Raw genomic sequence first — 26,380 nt, forward strand, 5'->3', positions numbered from 1 at the left:
TTACCTTTTGCACTGGAACTTGACATTCTGATTCTAATACCACTGTGTCATTATCACCGGACTGATGCATCACAGTTAGGCCATTCAAGTGTTGTTCAGGATTATCTAATGCACACATTTTTAGAATAGTATAGTCAAGTTATTTCATCTTGATTCTCCAGAATTTGACATTTCCACCACCCCCCCACCCCCCCGCCAGGTCAGAAACTATGAAAATAAAATAACTAGTTTTTTTACGCTTAATTTTGGAGTATTCTTAGTTGGAGAATTGTAATACTGTAAAATAAACATTTTCACTTGAAACTTTACCTCCTTTATTTCTTCTCTTTTTCTTCTTCTTCTTCTTCTTTTTTGTCAGCATAAAGTATAGCTGACATTGTGGCTCACCTACCAAGACCTATTTAAGCTTTCCCCATGGTATAGCAGTCTTTCAGCTTGTAAACTGACCTCAGCTCCAGAGATGGGTCTTCATTGGCCAAGCTAATTATGGTAATCCTACCCCCACACCAGTGAATCATTTAGAAAAGAGGAGGCCTTAAGCCACTGTAGGGCTTCTAAGGAAAGATGCTTCCTGGTAGCCAAATTGAGAACAAAGAAAATACAAAGAATTGAAGAACGAAGATACCAGAAACCTAAACTACCCAGTGGGGAATAGGAGTAAGAAATGCAAAATGTTGTTTGAGGTGAAGAGAACAAACCACACAATCCTGTTGACTGTAAAGCTTTCATACAAATATTTCATTTATTACAGGTGAAAATAATTTCAGAAATAGAGCTTGAGCCTTTGTCAAACATGTCTAAATGACTGACCTACTTCTGGACTACAGTATGTATGATAACAAAATTCCTTGTGTAAGCCAGTTTGGAGCTGAATTTTCTGCATTTGTGACCAAAAGCATCCTGGGGTATGAAATTTAATTAGGTCATTTCTGTTTCAGGTCTCTCCAGCTCTTGTCTATAGGTCCTAACTAGTAGCAAAAGGACAGAGGAGAAAAATGAAAACTTGAGTTGCTATCTTTTTGTTAATTGGCTCAAGCTCATAAAATCCTGGCCACTTAGAGTTATAGGAACTTACATTTAAGCTTCTATCACCCATCAATTCCTTTGATTCTCTGGCTAAATCACACTAGTTGAATGTGAGGCTTGAAGAAGGGAGGAACACTAAAGGATAGGAGTGAGCACAGGAGGGTGAGACAAAACAGTCAGTGGACGGATGAATGAAGGAACAAAGTTTAAATTTGTGTGTTCCTATGTGGCCCAATGCACCTATTTTCTCAGTTCAACAGGGAATGGAAAAATAGGGAGAAAAAGTCTAAGTACAGAACTACATCCCCTCTCTGCCTGGGATCAGATATTATTTAAGAAGTAGAAAGAGTATTATGTCAAGAGAAGTATATTCTAAACGACTCAGTTTGTTGACTCTAAGTTAGTAAGTGGTGACAATGCCATTATTAAGAACTAAAGAGGAAAGATTTAAATGTAGGAATTAAAAGGGGGAAATTCAGTTTTGACATGCTGTATTTGACATGCCTATGTGCTGTTTAAGGTATTCAGTAGAGTTGTATAAACATGCCTGGGGCTTGGATGCTTGAGTTGTAAAAATGAGACTAGAAGTCATAGACTCCAAGAAGATCATCCAGGAAGGATGTATAGATTGCTGCCTTCCAACCTTTTACATGCCATAATAAGTAGAAAATGATCAATGTATGGCATACCTGGGTAAAGGGAGGTCTTCTCCAAGCCTATTGCTATGAGAGCTGAGGGGGAGGTCCTAGCTTAGTAAGCCTATGCGTTGGAATACAGCTAGAAAAGCCTGTAGTAAAGTAAAAAGAGGCTTAAGGATGTAACTCAGAGTATTATCAACATTAAAGGTAGGCAGATAAAGTAGGTGTCTGTAAAGAACGTTCAGAGATGGGATGATCAAGAGAAGAGTGTCACAGAAGCCAAGGGAAGTGTGTCAAGGGACCGACTCTGGAAAAACATTTTCATATGGATGCCCTCTGGCACCTCAAAACACTACAAAACTCATCTTTCCTCAGACATCTGTTCTTCATCTGTGTTCCAGGTCTGTCAACCTGGACCAGTATCCAGCCACTATCCTCTGAGCCACCAAAGCTTATACACCCCTTTGTTATTAAAACCCAGCATATATTCATCTTTTGCAGACCTGCTCACTCCACTCTTGTGATTTCTTTCAACTATACCTTTTTCTTTCGTTCCATCACTTAATTTTTTTGTACTACTGCAACAGCCCAGTTGGTCTTTTCCTTCTCTGGTCTCTGTTCCCCATCTCTCCAACTGACCTACACAATATTGGCAGAGTAATTACACTGAAGCACACTCTGTTCAAAAAATCTTCATTGGCTCCCCACTGACTATACTATTATAATTAAGTCCAAAAGTCTCTAGGTATTGAGGTTCTTTATGATCTGATCCTGATCTACCTTCCCAAATTTATTTCCCTGTATTCCTATTTATTTATTCAAGCAAAGCTTTAATTACATTGAATTACTGGTCACCTAAATACACTCATTCATGTTGTTCCCTCTATCCAAAATGCCTTTTGATCCTACTATACATCAATACACATCTTTCAAAGAGGTCAGGTAATTCTGCCTTCCTCATCTCCTTAAATTTCATTTTGGGTTCTTTTAGGGCACATTATTTTTACTTTATTTTAATTAAAAAAATTTATATACACATACACACATATCCACAGACATATTCATTTATTTGGTGTCTTAGTTGCGGCAGGTGGCCTCCTTAGTTGTGGCATGTGAACTCTTAGTTGCGGCATGCATGTGGGATGTAGTTCCCTGACCAGGGATCAAACCCGGGCCTCCTGCATTGGGAGTGCAGAGTCTTATCCACTGCACCACCAGGGAAGTCCCTATTTTTACTTTATATACCAGTTGTTTACTTCTCCTACTAGATGGCAAACTCCTTGATTTACCTTCTCATTTGCCATGTTAATTCACATTGATGTGACAGCATGTTTTTTTTAAAAAAATTTCTTAATACAACTGAGTGAAGATATCTTAATACAACTGAGTGAAGAAGATTTTAAAGAGCTCTGGAAGGATAAATTATAAAGTTTGGTAATCCTTCATGACTAAAAACTTCAACTTCTTAAATATTTATGTACTCTAACATACATTTATGTACTCTATGTAACTCTAATTTATGTACTCTAATTTATTTCCACCAAGATTACACTCCAGAAAAGTAAAATTCTATATACATTTTATAGCTTATATATATTTGCAGTTTCCCTTGGGCATAGTGCCACCTACAGTTGGCAAATGCAAACCACTTTGGTTCTGAAAAATCTGCTTAAGTGCAGTAGAACAGCCATTCAGCATCATCCAAACTTCCCCTCTACACAATATTATTACTCACAATCACGTATAAACAGAAATTGAAGGAATACAAGAAACGGAACCCGAACGAAGATTTAGATATTTAAAGCCTGACTTTTCATAGATAGGACGTTTTCTTAAAATAGGAACAAAAGACCATCTTGACTGCATTATTTCCATTATTTTTCAATGTCTTTATTCTTCTTCAAAGCTATCCCTATCATTGTCCTAGGAACTTACTATAATGAAAACAGCAACTTTTCCCTACTCTGGTTCTTTGCGATTGACCTCCAAACTCGATCAAATCTCGCCGATTTCAAAATTCAAAACAAAACAACCTCTCTCCCAGTCTTAAAAAAACAAAAACAAAATACCTATCTTCCTGTTAAAGCCACAGCTATCTTCCCATCCTCTTCAATAAAATTCTTGAAAGACTGGTTTACATTCAGATTCCATTACTTCTCAGTTTACAAGAATCTGCTTCCATCTCAATCACAGTAGCCATAAAAGAAGCTTTTGTAAAAGCAAAAAAATCTCACATTGCCAATTTTAATCTTCTCTCCTCATTCCTCACGGTACTTTAAGGCTTTGTATATAGTAGGACATGATACTCGTGATGATGATTTCCTTCGAAAAACGTATCTCCTGGGCTTCTATTATACCATTTTTCCTTTTCCTCTTAGCTTTGATTACCTCTTCTTTTAACTTATTAATTTTTTCTACTTTTACAGAGAGGGAGTTTGGTTACCCAGAATTTTGTCCTTGACCTTTCTCCTCCTGCTCTGTACATTTTCCTTCATTCTCATGGCTTCAAGTAGCTTCTACATATTGGTAATTCCTAACTGTAGTTCTTGTTACACCCTATTGGTTCCAGAAACCTATTTCTAGTTATGTATTTCCAATTAGATATTCTGCAGCATCTTAAACATGTCCAAAATGAACAATGTCTCTTATTTTCAAGCCAACTGTTGGATAATACTCTGGTAAGACACTTATTCTAATAAAGCTTAGTAATTCTGCCACAAAAATATCTAATTTAGCCACATCCTTTCTGTACGTACTGCCTTAGTTTTGGTCCTCATAATTTCTTTCCTAGACTATAGCACCCAGCTTCCTTACTTGGTCCCAATTATATCAGAGCATCTTCATCTTAGTCCATCCCTTACACAGCAAGCAGCAATCTCTTCCTAATGTAAAATCTGATTTTGTTATGCTCTTGTTTGAAGCTACTTTCTGTGTGCAAAATAAAAGATCCAAATGTAGCACTGGTATTTAAGGTAATTTATGACCTAGAACAACTACATCTTCAGTTATTCTCCTGAGTACCTTGAAAATATTTTTCCAGAAAAGAATGGCTATAAATATTTCATACTTTGGATCTTTGCTTATACTTCTTCCTGGGATGCCCCCCAGTGTTGCCTCAGATATTTTTTCTCTTGATCTCCACTCCTTCTCCAGAGTCAAGAGCTATAACTCGAGTTAAATGCAAAACGGAATACTCAAACACAGAATAGTAGGGAGCGTTTACTGGAAGCAATAAAGGAGGATCAAAACTTCTGTGTTCCTCCTAATCTGTCCTTCAGTAAAACAGCTTAGAAATTTCTTCTGTTTTGGAGAAACCCCTGCCATTGGAAGGCCAGGGAGCAGTCTAGACAGAAGGAGACATGGATATGGAATATTCACATCTGCTTCTGTCTAGGCCTGAACACATTTGTGTCTCAAAGTTCAGGCACTCCATAAGGTGGGCTCATCACTATCAGAGAAGTATGCTCCTGTGCCACACATCCCCAGGAGGACCAGGCTGAGAAAGGTGATACGTTCACTTCTGATAAGACTAACAGATAAGACATTTATAAAGTCAAATGAACCTAAAAATACAAAAATTTCCAGTTTTAGAATATGTTTTTAGTAAATAGGAAGCACCACTAGGCAAGTATTTCTAGCCCAAGTTTCTTTAACTGTAAACTGTTTTTAATGTTTATAACTTCATTTCTCTACCTATAGAATCTCTATCTTTTCCCTATTCTAATCTACCTTTCCAACCCACACAGACATCATGGAAATTAGAGCAACATTTCGCAAGTCTGCTCAGAGCTTGCTATGAGCTATGGCAGTGACAGGTTTTTATGCATGGCTCACATGCCAATGTATATAATCTGTATGAAAGTAAGTTGTGTGTGAACTGCACATACAATTTTCTTTCATTCAAATGTAACGAGTACCTTGGGGTATAAAGCAATATGCTTCAGGGATTATTTCTAACCTGGAATTTACTAGTTATGATTGTCAGTATTCCAGATACATAACATTTAAGATAATCTTGGCATTTTCATTTAGAAGTCAGTTGTTCAATCACAGTCATTTACTTCTTAATTTCTTACCTGAAAGAGGCAGAATTTGCAAAGGTGAAATGTTTTCCACACTCTGTAAACATTCTGATTCTTGATAATTAAATACTAACTGGTAGGGATTTGGTGGTGTTCCACCTGAACATGTAGTCTGATGAACAAGACTAGTTTTCCCAGAGGCTGTATATTGCACAGATGATTGTATCCGCTAAGACAAAGTTAAACAAAACTATCTTTCAGAGCTTAACCACACAAGAAGTATAACTAAGAAAACAGAAACACAAGAGGATAGAATATAATTTAATACTGTCTTTGAATATGATATTAAATTAAGTCACACGAATTTATAAGGTATAAATATCACTATCTTACAAATGAGAAAACTAAGGTTTAGAACGATTAAATAACTTGGCCATTATATAGCTTATAAGCAGAGTCAAAGTCTATGATCTTAGTTGCTAGTACACATAGACTTATACATGTTATTAAACAGTGTTGCTTATTTTCAAATGCTTCCCTGTGATCTACTGAAAATAAAAACTGAGCTTTTATACCAAATCTAGAGACTAATCCACTTTCTTTACCCCCTTTTCCTTAGTGAATTATAGATATAAAAGGAGGGGTGTTTAAAAAAAGAATAACATGATGGTTGAGCCATAGACTATCAACAAATTCTGATTCCAAACTCTTGTTAACTACTTATTAAGAAAAAGTGTATTATAATAGATAATATTTAGTTAACACTTACGATGTGCAAGGCACCAGGGTAAGCCTTTTATATAGTTCTTAATTTCTCACACTAATCCTATGAGTTTGGTATAATTATTATCCCCATTTACAGTTTACAATAGGACTTAGATATAAGGAAGGTAACTTAACCTAAAATCTCACATCTATTCAGTGGCAAGCTAAGTTACAGTACCAAAGCCCAGGTACCTTGTCTACTAAGCTCTGAGTTATAGATAGTACAGAGATGAATAAGACAATCTTCCTTCTCCATCTAATAAAGGGGTTAGAGTGAGTGAGCCGATAAGGCAAGTGTATGAATACCTATGCTAGTTTGAATAAAACAAAGGGCATAGGAATGTTTATCCCAACAATAATACAGACCCAAGCCCAAAGCTTAAAGGCAAATGCTGAGATTTAAATCAGCAAAACAACACTTTCTGAAACACACAAATATGTGCATTTATTCATGATCCTATAAATATATTTCCTCTTTTGTCTTAAATGAGCATTTTGTTCTTCAGTGAGTGACACTGAAAAACACTTGGTCACAAACAGATCATAAACATAGCATTCTATGTGCTATGTACTGAGAATTATTCCAAAGTTTGTTCATAACTTGACATAATTTTCTGATTCCACTAATACCTATGGCAGACAGATCATCTGGATCTTCCTTCCACTCAAAAACCGGTGAGAGCTCACGCCTACCTAACAAATTAAATATTAACACTTTATCTAGGTACGCAAAGCCCTCCCTATTATATCTCCAAAGCCAACTAATCCCATACAAACACCCTCTGCTACCATATTTCCCTGAACACACCTCCTGTGCTTCCCCCACCCCCCACCCCCGCCCTCTCTCTTACTGCTACTACCTCTGTTTAAAAAAGTAAGTCCCTAATCAGCATGTCAATATACTAACCATTTCTTCCCTTTCCCTATAATTTAAAACCCATTTTAAGCATTCCCTCCTTCAGGCAGTATATATATATTCCTCCTTTATTTTCTCAATATATTATGAATATAGATGATTATAGCACTAATCATACAATCTCTTAACGGTATGATTATCTCTCTTCTCACAACTAAGAGATACTTCAAGACAGTATTATTTATGTTGTATTTCCCCTAACCTAGAGTTAGATGTTGTTAAGTAAGTTTATGATTTAATAAAAGGTATACACCTGTAATTCTATATTTGGGATGGGTACAAAGGATTAAAAATTTTATGAGGATTAGTAGTAAAAGATAAAAGTACTTTTATCCTTTTTAAAGCATGTCAACTACTAATCAAACATAGATGTGCTAAAAATGAATAGTTGGTAATTGGTACGCACATGGGGACACCAAGACCTTCTCTCTGTATTTAGACTCTCAAGACTAAGCTGAAATTTCTATAATTTGTTCTACTTACCTGTTTGACTAAATCATAAAAAAGTCACATCTTGTTAGAAAAATGTAACCAAATCATTTCACTATTCAATCTTCTTTACAAAGAAATCTTTGAACATTTAGCTGACAAATTAAAATGAGTGACAACTCTTCATGTAAATAAAATCAAGAACAATTTTAAAGAAAGCTACTACTATATCAGTGAGCTATAACCTACATAATTTTAAAATTCTAAGGTAAAAATGAAGAATTAACTTACCTTTACTTTCTCTTTAGAAGAAGAATCATTCTGTTCTACTCCAGTAAATTTAGGAAACATTTCTGCAAACGTATATAAATATTTTAATATTTGCCAACTTAAAAAATTACCATCATCTAAATGACAGATTTTTTCACATTAGAATGAAAGTGATGATTTTAAGAAAATGGTCAACTTCTTAACTCAAGAAATTCTTTTATTTACAAATTTTTTTGCCCTCTTGGAATCAGTCAAAATTTCTAAAGGGATACTTGCTTTGAAAAGGGATATTTTCTTTTCCACATAATGGAATAAATATCCCCTCACAAATTTCAATTTAGATTATTAGGCAAAAAGAACAATGTGTTACTTCAGAGTAAAGAGCTTGAATAAGCGACAGTTTAAAAAGAAACAAGTTACAACAGAGATAAGGGTTTAAACAAGCAGTACCAATTATACTAAAATCATCTTTAACCAAGTAGCCATTAAGAGGCTTAATTAAAATAATTGAGAATTTACAAGAGAAGGGTATGTCATTACCTGAGAGGATACAGTCTTTTATTAAAAGTGAAGCTATTTGATTATACATGATAAAGTCTGATCTGCTTGCTAAGCATTATAATAAAGATCCCATCTAATTAATACCCTGTTTTACTTCCGAGCTATCTGGCAGCCTCAACTACAGAGAAACAAATGGGTTTTATAGTACCTCCTTTACCTTTAGAAATGCCTTTACAGCTGACGCTGGCAGTAGAGTAGATATAAAAAGAGATCTCTCTGACATGGTGCTCATAGGTTCCTCTTTCTTGATCCTACAATTGATTCTGGTGCTATCCTCCCCAGTAAGAAGCCTACGTCAGTGTGGTAAAGCACCAAACTGGTAGTTAATGCCTTGATTCACCTCTCCAGCCAGCTTTCATGAGCCTCCTGAGCATTATTTGCCTCAGGCTTCAGGGCACCAAGGCTGGTCAACACCAGGTCTTATTCAAACTTAAAACATTCTAATTTTAATAATTACCTTCTGCCTCCTGAAATGCCATCAGTTTCCGCTGGATGTGTTACTGTTCTTTCCTAAAATGTTTGATGCTGGACACTGTTAAAATTGCTAAGTGCTACTCAATGACGTGCTTTAATTTAAAGAATTCAAGTATTTAAAATGACATGGACCATCTTAATGTCACTCCACTAAGTATTATTTTAAGTGTTGGGGGTTAGGTGGAAAGGGGAAGGGAAGAAGACAGACTGCAAAGATTGAGGGTATAGATCCAGGTAGCTTTCACATTTAGGGGAAAAATTATGATTTCAGCTTTGATCAACAACAAAAAAACAGACTTCATTAATACGATCATATAATATATGTACATCTATACATCTGTCTTTTTTTTAACATCTTTATTGGAGTATAATTGCTTTACAATGGTGTGTTAGTTTCTGCTTTACAACAAAATGAATCAGTTATATATATACATATGTGCCCATATCTCTTCCCTCTTGCGTCTCCCTCCCTCCCACCCTCCCTATCCCACCCCTCCAGGCGGTCACAAAGCACCGAGCTGATCTCCCTGTGCTATGCAGCTGCTTCCCACTAGCTACCTACCTTACGTTTGGTAGTGTATATATGTCCATGCCTCTCTCTTGCTTTGTCACAGCTTACCCTTCCCCCTCCCCATATCCTCAAGTCCATTCTCTAGTAGGTCTGTGTCTTTATTCCTGTCTTACCCCTACGTTCTTCATGACATTTTTTTCCCCTTAAATTCCATATATATGTGTTAGCATATGGTATTTGTCTCTCTCTTTCTGACTTACTTCACTCTGTATGACAGACTCTAGGTCTATCCACCTCATTACAAATAGCTCAATTTCGTTTCTTTTTATGGCTGAGTAATATTCCATTGTATATATGTGCCACATCTTCTTTATCCATTCATCTGATGATGGACACTTAGGTTGTTTCCATCTCCGGGCTATTGTAAATAGAGCTGCAATGAACATTTTGGTACATGACTCTTTTTGAATGATGGTTTTCTCAGGGTATATGCCCAGTAGTGGGATTGCTGGGTCATATGGTAGTTCTATTTGTAGTATTTTAAGGAACCTCCATACTGTTCTCCACAGTGGCTGTATCAATTTACATTCCCACCAACAGTGCAAGAGGGTTCCCTTTTCTCCACACCCTCTCCAGCATTTATTGTTTCTAGATTTTTTGATGATGGCCATTCTAACCGGTGTGAGATGATATCTCATTGTAGTTTTGATTTGCATTTCTCTAATGATTAGTGATATACATCTGTCTTAATTATCCAAATATGCACCTAAACAAATTATTCAATGATATAAACTCTTAACTACAGTAAAAATACAACATACCACATTAGTGTTCTGACGAAAAATTCAAGGGCATTATCTTAGTTCTCTGACATAAAACTAAAGCTCAGGACTATTATAAAAACTAGCACCTCAAAATCTAAAAAGCACTAGCAAAAGGCATCAAAGATTTTTAATTAAAAAAAAAATCAAAAACACCAAATACAGTGTGCCTCAAAAAAGTCTTACAGACTATAGATAGATGAATAATGATAGCCTAAAACTCAGTATTTTGCTTCTCATTCTACTCTTATGTAGCTGACTTTCCAGGAACATAGTAAAATAAAACTGCATATTTCTGTTTATTTATGAGTTCCTGGCCTTTGGAATTAAAAGGCAAACATACACATTTTCACTATCAAGCTTAAGACCACATTTCAATAAATGAAGAAGCCCTACCAGGTCTTACAAACATTAATAAAACTGAGCACTATAGTGACAACATACACGCTTGTCAACTAACTTCACCAGGGATCTGTGATAATATGTATACCTACCTTGTGAGGATCCAATTGGATAAAATATGTTAACTACTAAACAAATGAATATTTTGCACATTATATAATGTGTTTTATTTTCACAGCTCCCCAAAAACCTCAATATAAAACTTTCATTGGAAAACTTTCATTTCAAACTAAGCAAAAATTTTAATCACAGAATCAAGAAAAAGAGAGAGATCTGGCATCAAATATTTGATTGAAAGGTTTGCTAATAACCATCACCTATCAAAGCACTGAGATCAATGCTCCAGAGACACCAAATATTATCAGCAAGCCAGTACTGACTAAAAAATTTGATAAATTGAATATGAATATAATACCATACATAATGTAAAACCAGAATGTAATGCCATTACAGCAGAAAAAATTACTGAAGATTTTTAAATTAGAAAAACAAATCACACTTCTGTTCTATAGGACAGGGTACAGAAAAGTGATTGGAAGTTATTACCTTATTTTATAGGAAAGAAAGTATGTCCAGAGATGTTGAATGATTTGCCCAAGCTTATCCCCTAATGTTCTATTGATAAAAATCAAGTACTTTGAACGAAAGAAATCTGCTCCCTTTAAAGAATGTTTTGGTATTTTGATTTAAGTGTGTGGTGCTTATGTAATATAGAAGAACAAACCGATTATAAGCTGCCTCTTCCTTTTACCAAAGTAATTTTAACTAGAGTTTAGAAAGTGGAAACAAACAAAAAAACACCTAGACTGATGATTCTCAAACACTGCAGCACATTAGTCACATGGGATACATTGTTTTGTTTTTGTTGGGTTTTTTTGGCGACGCCACATGAGATCATAGTTCCCGGACCAGGGATCGAATGTGGGCCTCCTGCATTGGAAGTGTGGAGTCTTAACCACTGGACTGCCAGGTAAGTCCACACATGGGATACTTTGAACACTACATTTACCTGGCCCCACTCTCCATTCAATTCAGATTTGGACACTATTTTTTAAAGTTTTACAGGTGATTCTAATGTACTGCCAAGGTTGAGAAACACTATTCTAGACAGCCTGTTTATTCAGTAAGACCCAGTTTGAACAGAATATTTTTAAATTCACATGACAAAGTTTATCCCTATTTCTAAGACTCGTGGCTCAAGTACAGACCTCAATATATGCAAGTTTTTAATCAAGTCTGAGTCCTTGAATTTATCCTTCTGGGGCTTTAAAAACACTCTAATTGATGAGAAACTAATGAAAGTTTAAAATATTTAAATGATGAGTACTAATCATTTCTCTTAAACTTTCTAGCTTGAATGATGAAAAGTACTCCAAACTATCATTTCATACTTCCTACATTTACTAAACCATTCTCCCCCTTAAAAGGTAAAATAAAATCTAAACTTGGACAAAGTTTGTCCTTTTTCCCTTGCATGAAAAAAAAATGCATCATTGTCACTTCTACAGAAGATGTGGGTTGTAGTACTAAAGAGAAACGGTTATTTTACTCCTTTTAAGTCACCATAATTAAGAAAGTTAAAAAAAAAAAAGGAACAATTGGTACTTAAAGAATTTCATAAATTTCACTTTTAGAACATTACACTGAAGCCAATAAAAGCAAAAAGTCCAAAATATGAAGTGACAAATTCACTTTGTCTTAACCAGGTAAAGAATTGATGCCATAACCATTCAATTTCTTTGTGTATAACTGTTGTAAGAATTGAAATGATAATCATTCCTGAAAAATATTCTATTCCACACTAATCAAGTATCTGAGCTAACATTTAGACAGTTCCTGAAGTTATTTCCTACAAGGATAGCATCAAAAAAGCACTATTACCTATGAGCTGCTCCATTTGATGGTTTCTCAGTAATAGTATTAAATCTGTTAATAATATTCCTCCCTATTATATCACTCAAGATAGCCAACCTTGTTGAGCATTAGAAAACTCTCAGTTGCTTGTGTGTACATTCTAGCGCAGCCCAGCTAACATAGGATATATGTATCTGGAATTCATTTTATTGTCAAGCCTCATTTATATCTTTGATCTGGCATTTAATGATATTTTGGGTTATGAAAAACAGTTTAGAAAGGTTTTATATTTATACCAATGTTTAATCATTGTTCTTTTTTTTTAGATAGGATTTTATTTTATTTATTTATCTATTTATTTGGCTGCGCCTCACGGCTTGTGGGATTTTAGTTCCCCAACCAGGGGTCGAACCCAGGTCCTTGGCAGTGAAAGCGCAGAGGCCTAACCACTGGACTGCCAGGGAATTCCCAATCATCGTTCTTGATTTCTTGGCACATGACAATTTGCATATGCCAATGTAACTCAAGAAGATAATTTAAACGGCAAAATCGAATCACATTGAAATTTGCAATTAAGTACTGCTTCTAGCCCACAGATTTCTTGCTTATAGTTTTCAAAGATTTGGGATTTCATTACAAGTCTATCTTGGAACTGATTTAGTATCTTGTTTGAAATTATAACTAAAGAAATTTTAAAATGAATCTTTCCTTGGCACTTACTCCCCTGCCATTTAATTAATCCCATTTAATGAAGCAGAATTACTCCATATTTTTCAAACATGCATAAAATAAGGTTTAAGATTACATAGAACATAATAATTAATGTGTAAACAGCTCTAACACTCTTTATAACATTTAAGTGTTTTTCACAGATGTCACCCTTAAAACATTTCAGCATACCTAAACAGAATAATATTGCAGTAAAGAGAGAAACTCATAATACAAGAAAACTACAGAAGAACCTTAAGAGTCAATACTATTAAAGAATTTCGAAAAGTTAATTTAGAGAGCTGTCCTTGATAACAGAAATTATAAAAGATTGTGACAAAAAAATAAATAAATAAATAAAAGATTGTGACTTCGTTAAGAAAACTGCATACAGTCTCAAGTTTCTAAAAAATCCAGGAAGACAGGTATTAAAAAATAGATTAAGAAAAATTACTAAAGATCAATATCCTTCTATCAGAAAAGAATTTCTCACAGAAGCTTTCAGAAAAGATTCCACTATTAAAATTTTGGGGAAATGAAATTATATGCATATGTCCTATTTTAAATAATCAAAACTCTTATTTAATCAGAATTCTGATAATCAAGATATTCCTATTTTAAGTTTCAGCTCTTGACAAATTGTAATAAATTTTTTTTTTTCTTTTTTTTTTGCGGTACGCGGGCCTCTCACTGTTGTGGCCTCTCCCGTTGCGGAGCAACAGGCTCCGGACGCGCAGGCTCAGTGGCCATGGCTCACGGGCACAGCCGCTCCGCGGCATGTGGGATCTTCCCGGACCGGGGCACAAACCCGCGTCCCCTGCATCGGCAGCCGGACTCTCAACCACTGCGCCACCAGGGAAGCCCGTAATAAATTTTAAAGTTACAAAATCTTATTTACATTTTCAGTTAATTTTTACTTATGTAACAAAGTTTTTGCTAATATATCTAATTTTCACAAATTATATTTTCTCCACAGCCCCATTTCCCCTCACCCTGAAACTTAGACTTGGGATTTGTCATCTGCTTCTTGATAACATCATGTGCATTATTAAGAATGGTAGATGCTTTGCTTATTCTTACAATAGGTATAGCTATTGATATAGTCTGAATTAATTATTTTTCACAATTTGCAGTCCTTTTACTTATAGTTTTTGTTGTTCTCAGGAAAGTTAAAAAAATGCTGTTAGCTTACACACTAGAAATCAAGAGCCTTACAGTATTTTAATGGGTACAACTGAAGTTAACAGGAGAAAAGGTCCCATTGCTTCATTTACTAATTTATTTTATTAAGCAAAGAGATAACTGTTCTTTCCCTGTTAAGGTAAGCATTGCATTTGCAACTTATAACCTACATATACAGTGTTTTTCCAATGAAGTATGTAGTTGGTTCATAAAACAATGAAAATTTCAAAGATAAATGATAACTCATACTATCCTATTAGTAGACAAACTGACCTTAGTGTCACAAACCTATACATTATCCATAAAGTAGATTGAAATATAAAAATTTGCTACCTTGATTTTAACAGTGTTTTTAAAAACATCCCCAGTTACTTGGAAAAGATGACATCAAACAAGAATAAAATAAAATAAAATAGTCATAAAATAAAAATTAAATAGTGTTTTAAAATCAGAATTCTGAGGCTGAGTTATTCTGCTAGAAAGTTAGGAAAACATAATATATATTATACTATTTTAAGAACACAATAGATGAAAAACATTCTTTCCTTCAAGCAACATATTGGAAGATTCTATCAGAAACCGATAATTCAAATTAAAATTAAGGTACTTCACTGAAGCACTCTGAAGTACTTTTCTGCTAATACTCAAGGTATTTATTGATCAGTAGTCAATATATAATTAGATAATTTAATAAGAGTTTTATTCTACAAATAAAAGACAAAGTGCTCTAACTTATTAGGCCATAAATTCTTTATTAGATGAAATTACAAATGCTAGTCACAATTTAAAATACTAAATGCAAGCTAGAGTTTTTTCAGTACTTTTTTATGCTTAAAAAGTCAACTATAAGAAAATAATGTATAATCTGAGTCCTAAATTAATTAAAAAATTTTCTAGTGTGACAAATTTCAACAAAAGTAAAAACTCTGTTTATTCTAACAAAAATGTTTACCACTATATACTTCAGAAATGTAAAAACAAAATGCAGACATCAGCACCACAAATTAAAGAGAACCAAAAGTGAAACAATGTACTGTAACGGAGCAGACCCTTACTACCGGACTGAAATAGGAGGGATATTCTTACAAACGGTAAGAATTCCTAATGTGACAATATTCTGTGTGGGATGTTTTAAAGAGAGCTGAATTTCATGACAAACAAGAAATGTCTCATTTAAAATAAAGCAAAATTTTAGGCCCGGAAGTGCCCTGTATTTGAATGTGCCTTTTGGTGAACAATGATGGAATGCCTCTGCCAAGTCTGAAACCTGGGGCAGGGATTAGCTGTCAACTACACAACCATCAGTGAAGAGTACAAAGAGTACAAAGAAAGAGTGAAAGAGTACAAAGGAAACACGAATGCCTTAAGCTTGATATAGTTGATGATAAACTATATAAGGTAACATGGTACTTTAGCATAACTGAGAATCTGAATTTAAAGTACATTTTTCTATAAATGGACAATAATCGACAGTGAAGAAAACACTGAAGTGAAAAAAATCTGCTTTACACGTTTTCTGGGATGACTGGTTTCTTAATTCAAAATGATTATTCAATTCAGAATATATTGTCACAACAGAGCAAACTTTGCAACATTAGAGTGATTTGATATATCAGAGAATAAAGTGAAAGATGTCCTCAAATAATCTTTTATTAAAAAGTGAAAATCAGCATTTTATTCTGTGCTGTTTTTTGGTATTAGGACCTGATATTATATATCAGACTATCCCACCTTTAGTAAATTATTTTCAACATTACAAGCCTGTAAGTCACATACGTATAATATGAAGTTTCACTTTACACAGTATCTCTTTTAAGGAAAATAGTTCAGATTGTCAACATGCAGTTAAATAATAAGTGTGGCATCCAAACCATAGATTCTGGGTAAGTAATGAACATTTCTTCAAATGATAAGTCTCAATATTACAAGAAAAATATTTCCCCACAAGCAGAGGTATACTTAAGGGGACAGCTAACCTGATTCGGAATCACTGCTGTCTGAAGAACTTGAATCCCTGCTACTACTTTCAGACTCTGATGAGCTACTGCTGCTGCTACTGCTGCTGCTTTCACTCAGTCGGGAACCACTTCCAATGGCCTTGGATGATTGAGTTTTCTCAGCTACAGAATACAAAAAGACATTAAAAATGGCAGACATTAGGCTCTTCCCTGCTGGTGCAGTGGTTAGGAATCCACCTGCCAGTGCAGGGGACACGGGTTTGAGCCCTGGTCCGGGAAGATCCCACATGCTGTGAAGCACCTAAGCCCATGTGCCACAATTACTGAGCCTGTGCTCTAGAGCCGGCGAGTCACAACTCCTGATGCCCGCGAGCCACAACTACTGAGCCCGTGTGCCACAACTTCTGAAGCCCACATGCCTAGAGCCCATGCTTCGCAACAAGAGAAGCCACTGCAATGAGAAGCGAATGCACCACAACGAAAAGTAGCCCCCACTCGCCGCAACTAGAGAAAGCCTGTGTGCAGCAACAAAGACCCAATGCAGCCAAAAATAAATAAATAAATAAATGTATTTTTTTTAAATGCCAGACATTAAATAGTTACAGGAACATTTTAAAAACCGGTACCTACGTTTTGTTTGATGTTTTCTAGAATTTAACTGATTACTGACATCCTGTAACTGCTTTTCCAATTCTTGTTTTTTCTGTGAATGAAGTTCTTCTTTGGACTTCATTATTCTCTTACCTGTGTGATTTAGGAGGGAAAAAAAAGAGTGAGTACGACCAAAAACTAACACAAATACCAGACTGATTTCTACTAATACAAAGAAATACATACCATGAGGTTTTACTGGTCTTTTTCTCAGACATGCAGCAACATATTTTTCCAGTTCTCTCAGTGTTGATGCTGTCAGTGTTTCAAAGTCTATATCTATCTCATTAGGGCTGGAATTTCTCAGTGAAGGCTCTCTGCACAGTATTATATGAACGACATGCCCAAGTTTATCTCCAGGGAGTTTGTTTATATCCAAGCTTAACTGTCTTTTCTCATCATAGTTCATAGGTTTAGCATTATCTTTATCTTCAGATTTCACAGCGAAGACCTGTTGTTTCCCCTTCTTTGGCTGACTGTAACAAAAGTTAAATTTAATCAAATGTATTTTAGATAATGTTATTTTAATAAGGCATCATTAAAGATACTTACTTGCACTTGGACTTTTCCTTTAATTTTATTTGCTTAAACTTTTTCCTTGGATTTTCACCTCTATTATCAATCTTTTCTTTTTTCTTTTCCCTTTTAGACTTCTCATTCTTTCTCTTTCGCTTATTGAAAGGTACTTGGGACAGAACCGGTAGCTGTTGATGAACAGCTTTAAGCTGATAAAGGAAAAATTCTTTAAACATTCATGGCTCTAAATAATTAAAGACAGTAGAAAAAAATGAAGGCACTCAAAAGTCAACATTATCCTTTGTGAAATTCATTTCCTTCAGGTTGATATTTCATTTCACAAATTCATTATTTTGAAAGGCGTATGTTAAATTTCAAAGACTACCATGTACTCAACCCATAAACTTAAATATTCATCTAAAAACAGAACAAGAATCATTAATTTTTCCAGGCAGTCTTAAGTCTTAAATCATTGATTTTTCAGGATTGAGCTCAAAGCAGGTTAACATTTTATCACAAAAGGTAACAAATGTTAAATAAAGATCTCATCCATAAACTATCCAGGTTATGTCATATAAATTGTTTCAATGAGAATTGTGATTAGGCATTTATTTTGATTAGGAATATAAATAACAGAATTTTAAGATGTATATATTTTTGAGTGGGAAAAGACTATTAAACATTAAAAATGTGCCAAGAAGTAAATAAAGTCACAGTTAATACGTGATCTAAATATAACAGCTTTTAATCTACAAATAGGATTTTATAATAGATCAGCAGCAGCAGCAGCTCATAGAAAGAATATAAAAACTTTGTATCAATATAAACAACTACCTGCTCCTGAAGCTTTTCAAGACTCTGAGCTTGTTCATCTTCAGAATCACTAGAAGAGTCATCTGCAGAGGAAGCTTCACTACTCCTTTCTCTACCAAGGGTTTCTGTGGTATCTGTTTTGATGTAACATACAGGCATACTCTCAACAGGTTCATCTGGGATCTTTGCAAAATGCATTTCGAAAACATCCTATAATGGAAAATCAGACTGTTAAGGTCTTCTGCGTTTCTGATTTAATGCAGCAATAACACCTTTTAAGAAAAGGTACATTACAGTGTCATTTTTTTTTTTCTGTCTGTACCTCACAGCTTGCCAGATCCCAGTTACCCGACCAGGACTGAACTCGGCCCCTCGGCAGTGAAAGCACAGAGTCCTAACCACTGGACTGCCAGGGAATTCCCTCAGTGTCTTTTTTTTTTTTTTTTTTTTTTTGCGGTACGCGGACCTCTCACTGTTGTGGCCTCTCCCATTGTGGAGCACAGGCTCCAGACGCACAGGCTCAGTGGCCATGGCTCACGGGCCCAGCCGCTCTGTGGCATGTGGGATCTTCCTGGACCAGGGCACGAACCCGTGTCCCCTGCATCGGCAGGCAGACTCTCAACCACTGCGCAACCAGGGAAGCCCCTCAGTGTCATATTTTGATGAGAATTCTATTTTTCCTTGTGGTACTCATTTCACAATATATACATATATCATAATGTATACCTTAAACTAATACAATGTCAATTATATCCCTATAAAACTGGAGGACAAAAAGATTTACCAGAAATATAATAAGACTCATGCTTCCCTGCCTACCAACCTTAGCAACTTTTCTCCATTTTTCCAGGTAAGACAGACCTCTCAGATTATATAGGGGAAGTCCTTTTAAGATCTGCCCTGTGGCTGGTGCATCATTCTACTACCTGCCAATGGCTTAGCCTCAGAAGTCCTTGAGCCTTCCCTTCAGTGGGACACTGACTGCAGTCAACCCTCTCTCAGATACCTACTGTCCTCTCTTCACTACTACTTCCCCAGTACCTTCTATATGTAGGGCAGCTTCATTAACAGATTTACTACGAATGGATGCTATGCCTCAGAAAACAAACAACCCCCACAATTTTAAGAGTCTAAATTATGCTTTACTACTTGGTGGGGGTGGGGGGTATATTCTTTATCTCTTGAGTTATGGTTCTAAAATTTTTAAACTATGTTCAGAGGAAACTCACTTTCAGAGCACAAGTAAAAACTCACCTGAAGCATTCTTGCCATTGTAACTACTTCATGATCTGGAGGACTGTATTGGTAGCAATTCATGAACATTAATCTAACATCTGCAGCAAATTCATACGCATGTTTATATTCTTGGTTATCCATTTTTGCCTAAATTAAGGAAAAATTACAGGATTCATCAACAATATAGTTCAATAATTGTTTGAGCACCTATGTTAAGTGTTTATATTATGAAATAATTCAAACATACAGAGGAATAATAGATAATACCAAAACTAGATACCCACCATCCAGATTTGACAAACATTAAAATTCTGCTACGCTTGTTTTGTATTTTTAGACTTTGAAAAAATCCAGTAAATTTTGACAAGTAGAGACAAAGGAGGGTGTTTCAAGTAAAGAAGAGAACAGGAACAAAACCACAAAAGCAGGAAAAAAACAGTGTTTCCAGATAATCTTGGACAGACCAGTTTGATTGTGGGAAAACAATGAATAAATAAACTCCTTAAATGAGCCTTGAACATCTAAATGAAAGGTTTATACTGTATTAAAATTCTCCTGGGAATGAAAAGACATTAAAAATTGAACAGAAGAGAAATATCAGGATGGGTTACATTTTTAGGTAGCTGCATATAAAGTGGATAGAAGTGAGGATACAGAGTAGCCAGTTAGGCAGCCACTATAAAAAGAAAAATGAGCAGTCAAGAAAATCCTATAGACTGCTGGGCAAAACAAGTGTATATTAACAGACAATCCATGAATAAATACAAAAGGCCAATAAACAAATACAGCATGCCAGACATCATTTGTAATTAAAGAAACACAAAACTAACACAAGAAACATAATTTTCTACCACTCAGATCACTGGCAACTGGGAATGATTTCAGAGAACTAAATTAAATAAAGTCACTATCTTCTTATCCCTGGAATTCTATGATAGCCTCCTGAATAACCCAGTCTCCACATTGCTGCTACAGAAGTTGCTGTAGGAATCAAATATGAGGACATAATCCTCATGTTTAATGCCAGCTCTAGGCCTCTACAATGAGGGTCTTTCATGTTCAAGCCCCCGTTTCCATCCAGTCTCATTTTCCCCTACTCACTGCTTCATATTGTGTCTCATGTTGGCTTAAATATTGTATTCTGGATGCTTTTATGATCTGAGGGCCTTCCAAGTTGCTCCCCCTGCCTGGAATGTCCTATAACTCAGGGGTCCCCAACCCCCAGTCCTGCTAGGAATAGGGCCACACAGCAGGAGGTGAATGGCGGGTGAGCAAGCGAAGCTTCATCTGCTCCTCCTCGTCGCTTGCATTATCACCTGAACCATCCCCCCACCGACCCGTCCATGGAAAAATTGTCTTCCACGAAACCGGTCCCTGGTGCCAAAAAGGTTGGGGACCGATGCTATAACTTACTAAGTCTTACTTATCCTTTAAGACTCAGCTCAGGTTTACCTATTTCAGGTATTGTTTCATGACCTCTCATGTAAGTATTAGGGGAAAGTAGAAAAGCATATTTTGAAGAGATAATGCTTAAAATTTTTTTAGAACTTAAAACATGAACTTCAGATTGAAAGCGATAATTTCCAATCAAGATGAATAAAATTAAATGCACAACCAGCGAGAGGAAAGACAGACTGCCTACAAAGGGATGACAAGTAGACTGACAGCAGACTTCCTAGCAGCAACAATAAATGCCAAAGGATATTGTCCTAGTGCTGAGGGAAAATAACTGGTCGTTCTAGAATTCTATAGTCAGTTAAAGAACCATTCAAGAATAAAGACAAAATACAGATACTTTCAGAGATAAGGCTATTAAGAGTTTACTACCTATAAATGCTCATGGAAGAACCACTGAAGTTGGCACTTCAGCAAAAAGAAACACTAAGAGGGGAAAGAGTAAGAAGCAAGAAATGAGGGTAAGCACTAAAATTAGTAACATGTTAATAAACAATGTTGATGATGAAATAATAAAACAAAACTGTGTTTAAAAGAACCAAACTTCTAGACAATAATAAAGAACAGGGAGTACAATGAGTAGTCATTCAGGAGGAACACTGAGATAATGCATCATTTTGAAAATGCTACAGTTCTACTCTTTTAGTAGTTTCCCTTAAAATGAATACACATAATTAAATTTTTCCAATAATTTAAAGCTTCCAAATCAGCAATAAAGAAAACTTACCAATCTGGCAGAAGACCAAAAAATGCAGAGAGGATTAGAAACCACATAAATGCCTTGCCAAAAAAACCTTTTTTGTATTATAATTATGCAAATTAAAAATACTTTTAATATATAACAAGAAAATATCTACGAAGTAAAAATTCAGGGTAGAGTTGTATTACATACTGTAACTCAAACATTGTGGTAAATAACCATGAATGTGTTTGAACTGAAGAAAATAAAAACATAACACTTTAAAATGTTCCCATGGGGCTTCCCTGGTGGCGCAGTGGTTGGGAGTCCGCCTGCCGATGCAGGGGACGCGGGTTCGTGCCCCGGTCCGGGAAGATCCCACATGCCGTGGAGTGGCTGGGCCCGTGAGCCATGGCCGCTGAGCCTGCGCGTCCGGAGCCTGTGCTCCGCAGCGGGAGAGGCCACAACAGTGAGAGGCCCACGTACCGCAAAAAAAAAAAAAAAAAAAAAAATGTTCCCATGATTTACTTCAGGTGGTATGACTACTAGTGATTTTTTCTTTTATCCTTTTCTGAATTTTAAATTTATGATGACAAGATTACTTTTATAATCAAGAAAAGAAGTTCCTCCTATTAACACAACATTTACCTTGATGGTTCCAAGATCCATTGGATTTTTTACAATATCATTGTAGTTATGCAGTCCCAAAGCATTAATGTCAACAGGATTATAAAAGGGCCATGCATATGACAAGTGTTTCTTTGCAAGCATTTCTTTAAGAATCTCATTACAGTGCCTTAATTGTTCGGTTACTTGAACATTCTTTACAACTTTATATTGTTGCTGAGAATCCGTCAAAACATTCGTCAACACATTTTCTTTTATAGGTGGCATTTTCCCTGATTTTTTTTCTGTAAGTGTTGGGGAAGATTCACCACTTGTTTTAACTACTGAAGCTGTAGGAATTGTATCTGCTTTCCTCTTCATACCCTTTGTAACCTAAAACAAAACAATTTAAAAACAAAAAGAAAACTATATATAAGGTGACATTCAGAGCAACAGTTTTCACACTTTGATCATTACCCTTATCAGTTAAAAAAAGGAAATGATATTTAGCACCGATTCTTCCGTGTATTAGTAAAGGTTAATTTTTCTTTCATAGGTAAAATAAATAGTTCAGATATTTCCTTCCCACATCCCAAAGAACTGTCTGGTACAAACCTTTGAGACCAATGAAAGATGGGGGGAAAAAGTCATGGTTATATCAAAAAGTTTCTGAACACCTGAAACCAGCTAGGGTATACAATTTTAAAAAAGAAAATTATCAACCCACCAAGTTGTGAGCCAATAAAAGTTATATCACCCAAAAAAGAAAAAAAAAAGTAGTTAGACAACTGATATTAATACTACAAAGATACTAAATCAGTTCAAATTCTACCTAAGGAATCTCTAAAATTTGGTTTGCCTCCCAGGTCTCTGTTCACAAAATGTACACAGACAAAAAGACTGACTGCTGTATGCTGAAGATCAATTTTCTTATCAACTTATAAAAAGGTATAAACTAACACACCATTGTAAAGCAATTATACTCCAATAAAGATGTTTAAAAAAAAAGGTACAGACATCACATCAAACTTACACTGAAACATTTTAATGCTACAGTAAACTTACTTGGGTGCCTGTTTGTGAGGCAGAGTTCAGTGGAGCACTTTGTGCCATGTTTGAAGGAGAAATAGATGTTTCGGGAAATACAGAGGGAATTGCTTGCTGCTTAATTATTTTTTCCAGTGCTTTGAGGGATTGTTTTTCTTTAACAGAAACTGCTGCATTCTGTTGAGTATCTAGTAAAGTGTGAACCAGAGTCAGTATCTGAGTAAAACATAAAACTATTTTTCTTTTAGCATTCTATTTTAATACATTTAGTTCAGCTTTTAAAAATATAAACACAGTTTACACTCCCATTCCCCTTTGAAACCCTCCCACACATACTTGCTGACAGTTAGACTGATTTAGATATAATACTGGAGACTTCAAAACCTGTTATATTAATGGTAGGTTTATCAATTTTATTCAGAAAGGTGCCTGGCTTAAACTCAGACTAACAGAGCTCTGTGATTTTAGCTTCAGGTTGCTGTAAACCCGAGCAAAAATTTCAGACGCCCTGGTGATAACTATGTGGTACTACGTGAGGTCTTCAGAATGCTCTGCATAAATATCCTAGGACATTTGTTTCAGATAGTCCATCACTGGCTAACACAGAACAACAGATGTGAACATAATTCTCTTATCAAAGGAACATTTGTGCATGTTCTTTTGCCCTATACGTTCCCAGACAGTGCTAGGACTGGAGACATTTGGATCACATCACCTTGAAATCTATTACAGTCAGCACTCAGTATCCATAGGTTCCACATCTGCGGATTCAACCAACCTTGGATACAACACTCAGAGGCAACCCACGGATACGGGGGACCACTGTACTATACCATTTTATATAAAGAACTTGAGCATCCGAAGATTTTGGTATCCACGGATGGGTCCTGGAGCCAGTCCCTGTGGATTCTGAGGGATGACTATTTCAAAAGCCCATCCTTCCATCTAGGCAACTCTATTCTTCTAATTGCCCAGGCCAAAAACTTTGGAGTCATCTGTGACTCCACTCTCTCTCAAACCTAATTTCCAATCCATTAGCAAACTTTTTTGCTCTATCTTCTTATCCAGAATCCAACTATTATTATAGGTGGTAATAACCCTGAATTATTGCAGTAGCATCCTACAAGGCCTTCTTTCCTTCTGCTTTTTTTTTTTTTTTTTTTTTTTGCAGTACACAGGCCTCTCACTGTTGTGGTCTCTCCCGTTGCGGAGCACAGGCTCCGGATGCGCAGGCTCAGCGGCCATGGCTCACGGGCCCAGCCACTCCACGGCATGTGGGATCTTCCCGGACCGGGGCACGAACCCGTGTCCCCTGCATCGGCAGGCAGACTCTCAATCACTGCGCCACCAGGGAAGCCCCCCCCCCCTTCTGCCTTTTACATCCTATAGTCTGTTCTCAAAACAGCAAGCAAAGGGATCTTTTAAAATTCAAATAAGATCATGACACTCCTGCTCAATGTCCAGTGGTTTCTAATCTTCTCTCCAAGTAAAAGCCAAAGCCCTCACAATGGCTTGTAAGGAAACATGTGACCTCTCTACTTTTTCCCCCTACCTCTGCGCTCCTTCCAACCTCACTTTCTATCACCCTTCCCCTCACTTATTTCACTCCAGACTACTGGCCTGCTGTCCTCAAGTTTGGTAACCATAGGCAGACTATTTGCTCTGCCCGGCAGGAGACAGCCTCATGGCTCACTTCAACACTCCCTTCAGGCTTTACTCAAATGTCACCTTCTCAAGCCACCCTATATAAAGCAACCCTCTCTATTCCACTACTCTTTAGTTCTCTTGTTTTTTCCATGTCATTATCATTTGACATACAACATATAGTATCCCTGACTCTCCAAATTCTATAAATCTGGGAGTTAATAGAACACAGATGGATTTTATGAAAATATCTAATATCAAGCCCTGAAAAATACCTCAATATTTAGAGATTGAGTAGAAGAGGATGATAAGGCCAAGAAGACTATAGAATGGGAAGTAAACCCTCACAACTAGTGTGCACCAAGAAATAAAGGCATTTCAAGAGACAGCAGCCTTCTAAAGCAACTGATAGGGATCAAGTAAAATGAGAACAGAAAAATATTACTTAAATTTAGCAACATAAAGACTACTGACAAGAACCTTTCTAGTGATGTAGTAAGGCTAGAACCTATACTGAAGTGAGTTCATGAGTACGTAAGAGGAAAGCAAAAAACAGGACAGTGGCTGGAAGGATATAGGGAAAAGATGAGTTTTAAAGATGAGATACTAGAGCATGTTTATAGTATAATAAAACTAACCTGATAGAGAATGAAAGATTAATGACGCATGAAACAAAGGGGATAACCAAAGGAATAAAATCCTTAAGAAGGTAAGGAGGGAAGCAAGATCCAGGTCATAAATGAAGGCAATGGCCCAAAGTGATGGAAGGGAAAAGGCCTTTGCCCTAGCTGAGCCCTCTGCCTGGAATGTTCTTTGTTCAAATCTTAACTTCTCAATGAGGCCTACTTTGAACCTATCATGTATGTCTCTCTTTCACTACTAGAATGTAACCTCCGAGATGGCAAAAGTTTTTGTTTTGTTCATTGATATATCCCAAGAATACAGAACAGTGTTCTGGTACATAAGAGGTAACCAAATATTTGTTCAATCAGTAAATCAACACCAATTCAATGTACTACTTAAAAAATTTTTTTTCTTTGCCATAAAGTATCAACATGTAACCACATTATTTAGACTAGCTACTGTCACATGGCAGTTTCCCTACCACTGTGCATGAAAAATGACATGACTTAGGCAGTAGAAAGCTCCTACTAAAAGTTACTTGGAAACCTAGACCTTCACACCAAAGCCCAATC

At 36.0% G+C, this 26,380-nt stretch overlaps 1 protein-coding gene across 1 annotated transcript in view; it reads right to left on the minus strand.

Annotated features, from left to right (window-relative positions):
• Positions 1–26,380, minus strand: part of BRDT (bromodomain testis associated) — a 60,037-nt gene that overhangs the window by 17,853 nt on the left and 15,804 nt on the right. The window contains exons 6-16 of the mRNA XM_073811226.1: positions 23,559–23,728; positions 22,536–22,886; positions 19,772–19,900; positions 18,539–18,727; positions 17,741–17,913; positions 17,375–17,664; positions 17,168–17,281; positions 16,556–16,699; positions 8,088–8,149; positions 5,741–5,915; positions 5–105 (exon numbers count right to left, since the gene is read on the minus strand). Of these exons, the coding sequence (XP_073667327.1) occupies positions 5–105; positions 5,741–5,915; positions 8,088–8,149; positions 16,556–16,699; positions 17,168–17,281; positions 17,375–17,664; positions 17,741–17,913; positions 18,539–18,727; positions 19,772–19,900; positions 22,536–22,886; positions 23,559–23,728 (1,898 nt within the window). The remainder of the gene's footprint in view (positions 1–4; positions 106–5,740; positions 5,916–8,087; positions 8,150–16,555; positions 16,700–17,167; positions 17,282–17,374; positions 17,665–17,740; positions 17,914–18,538; positions 18,728–19,771; positions 19,901–22,535; positions 22,887–23,558; positions 23,729–26,380) is intronic.

This window comes from Tursiops truncatus, chromosome 1 (genome assembly GCF_011762595.2).
Source record: "Tursiops truncatus isolate mTurTru1 chromosome 1, mTurTru1.mat.Y, whole genome shotgun sequence".
NCBI classification, from domain to species: domain Eukaryota; kingdom Metazoa; phylum Chordata; class Mammalia; order Artiodactyla; family Delphinidae; genus Tursiops; species Tursiops truncatus.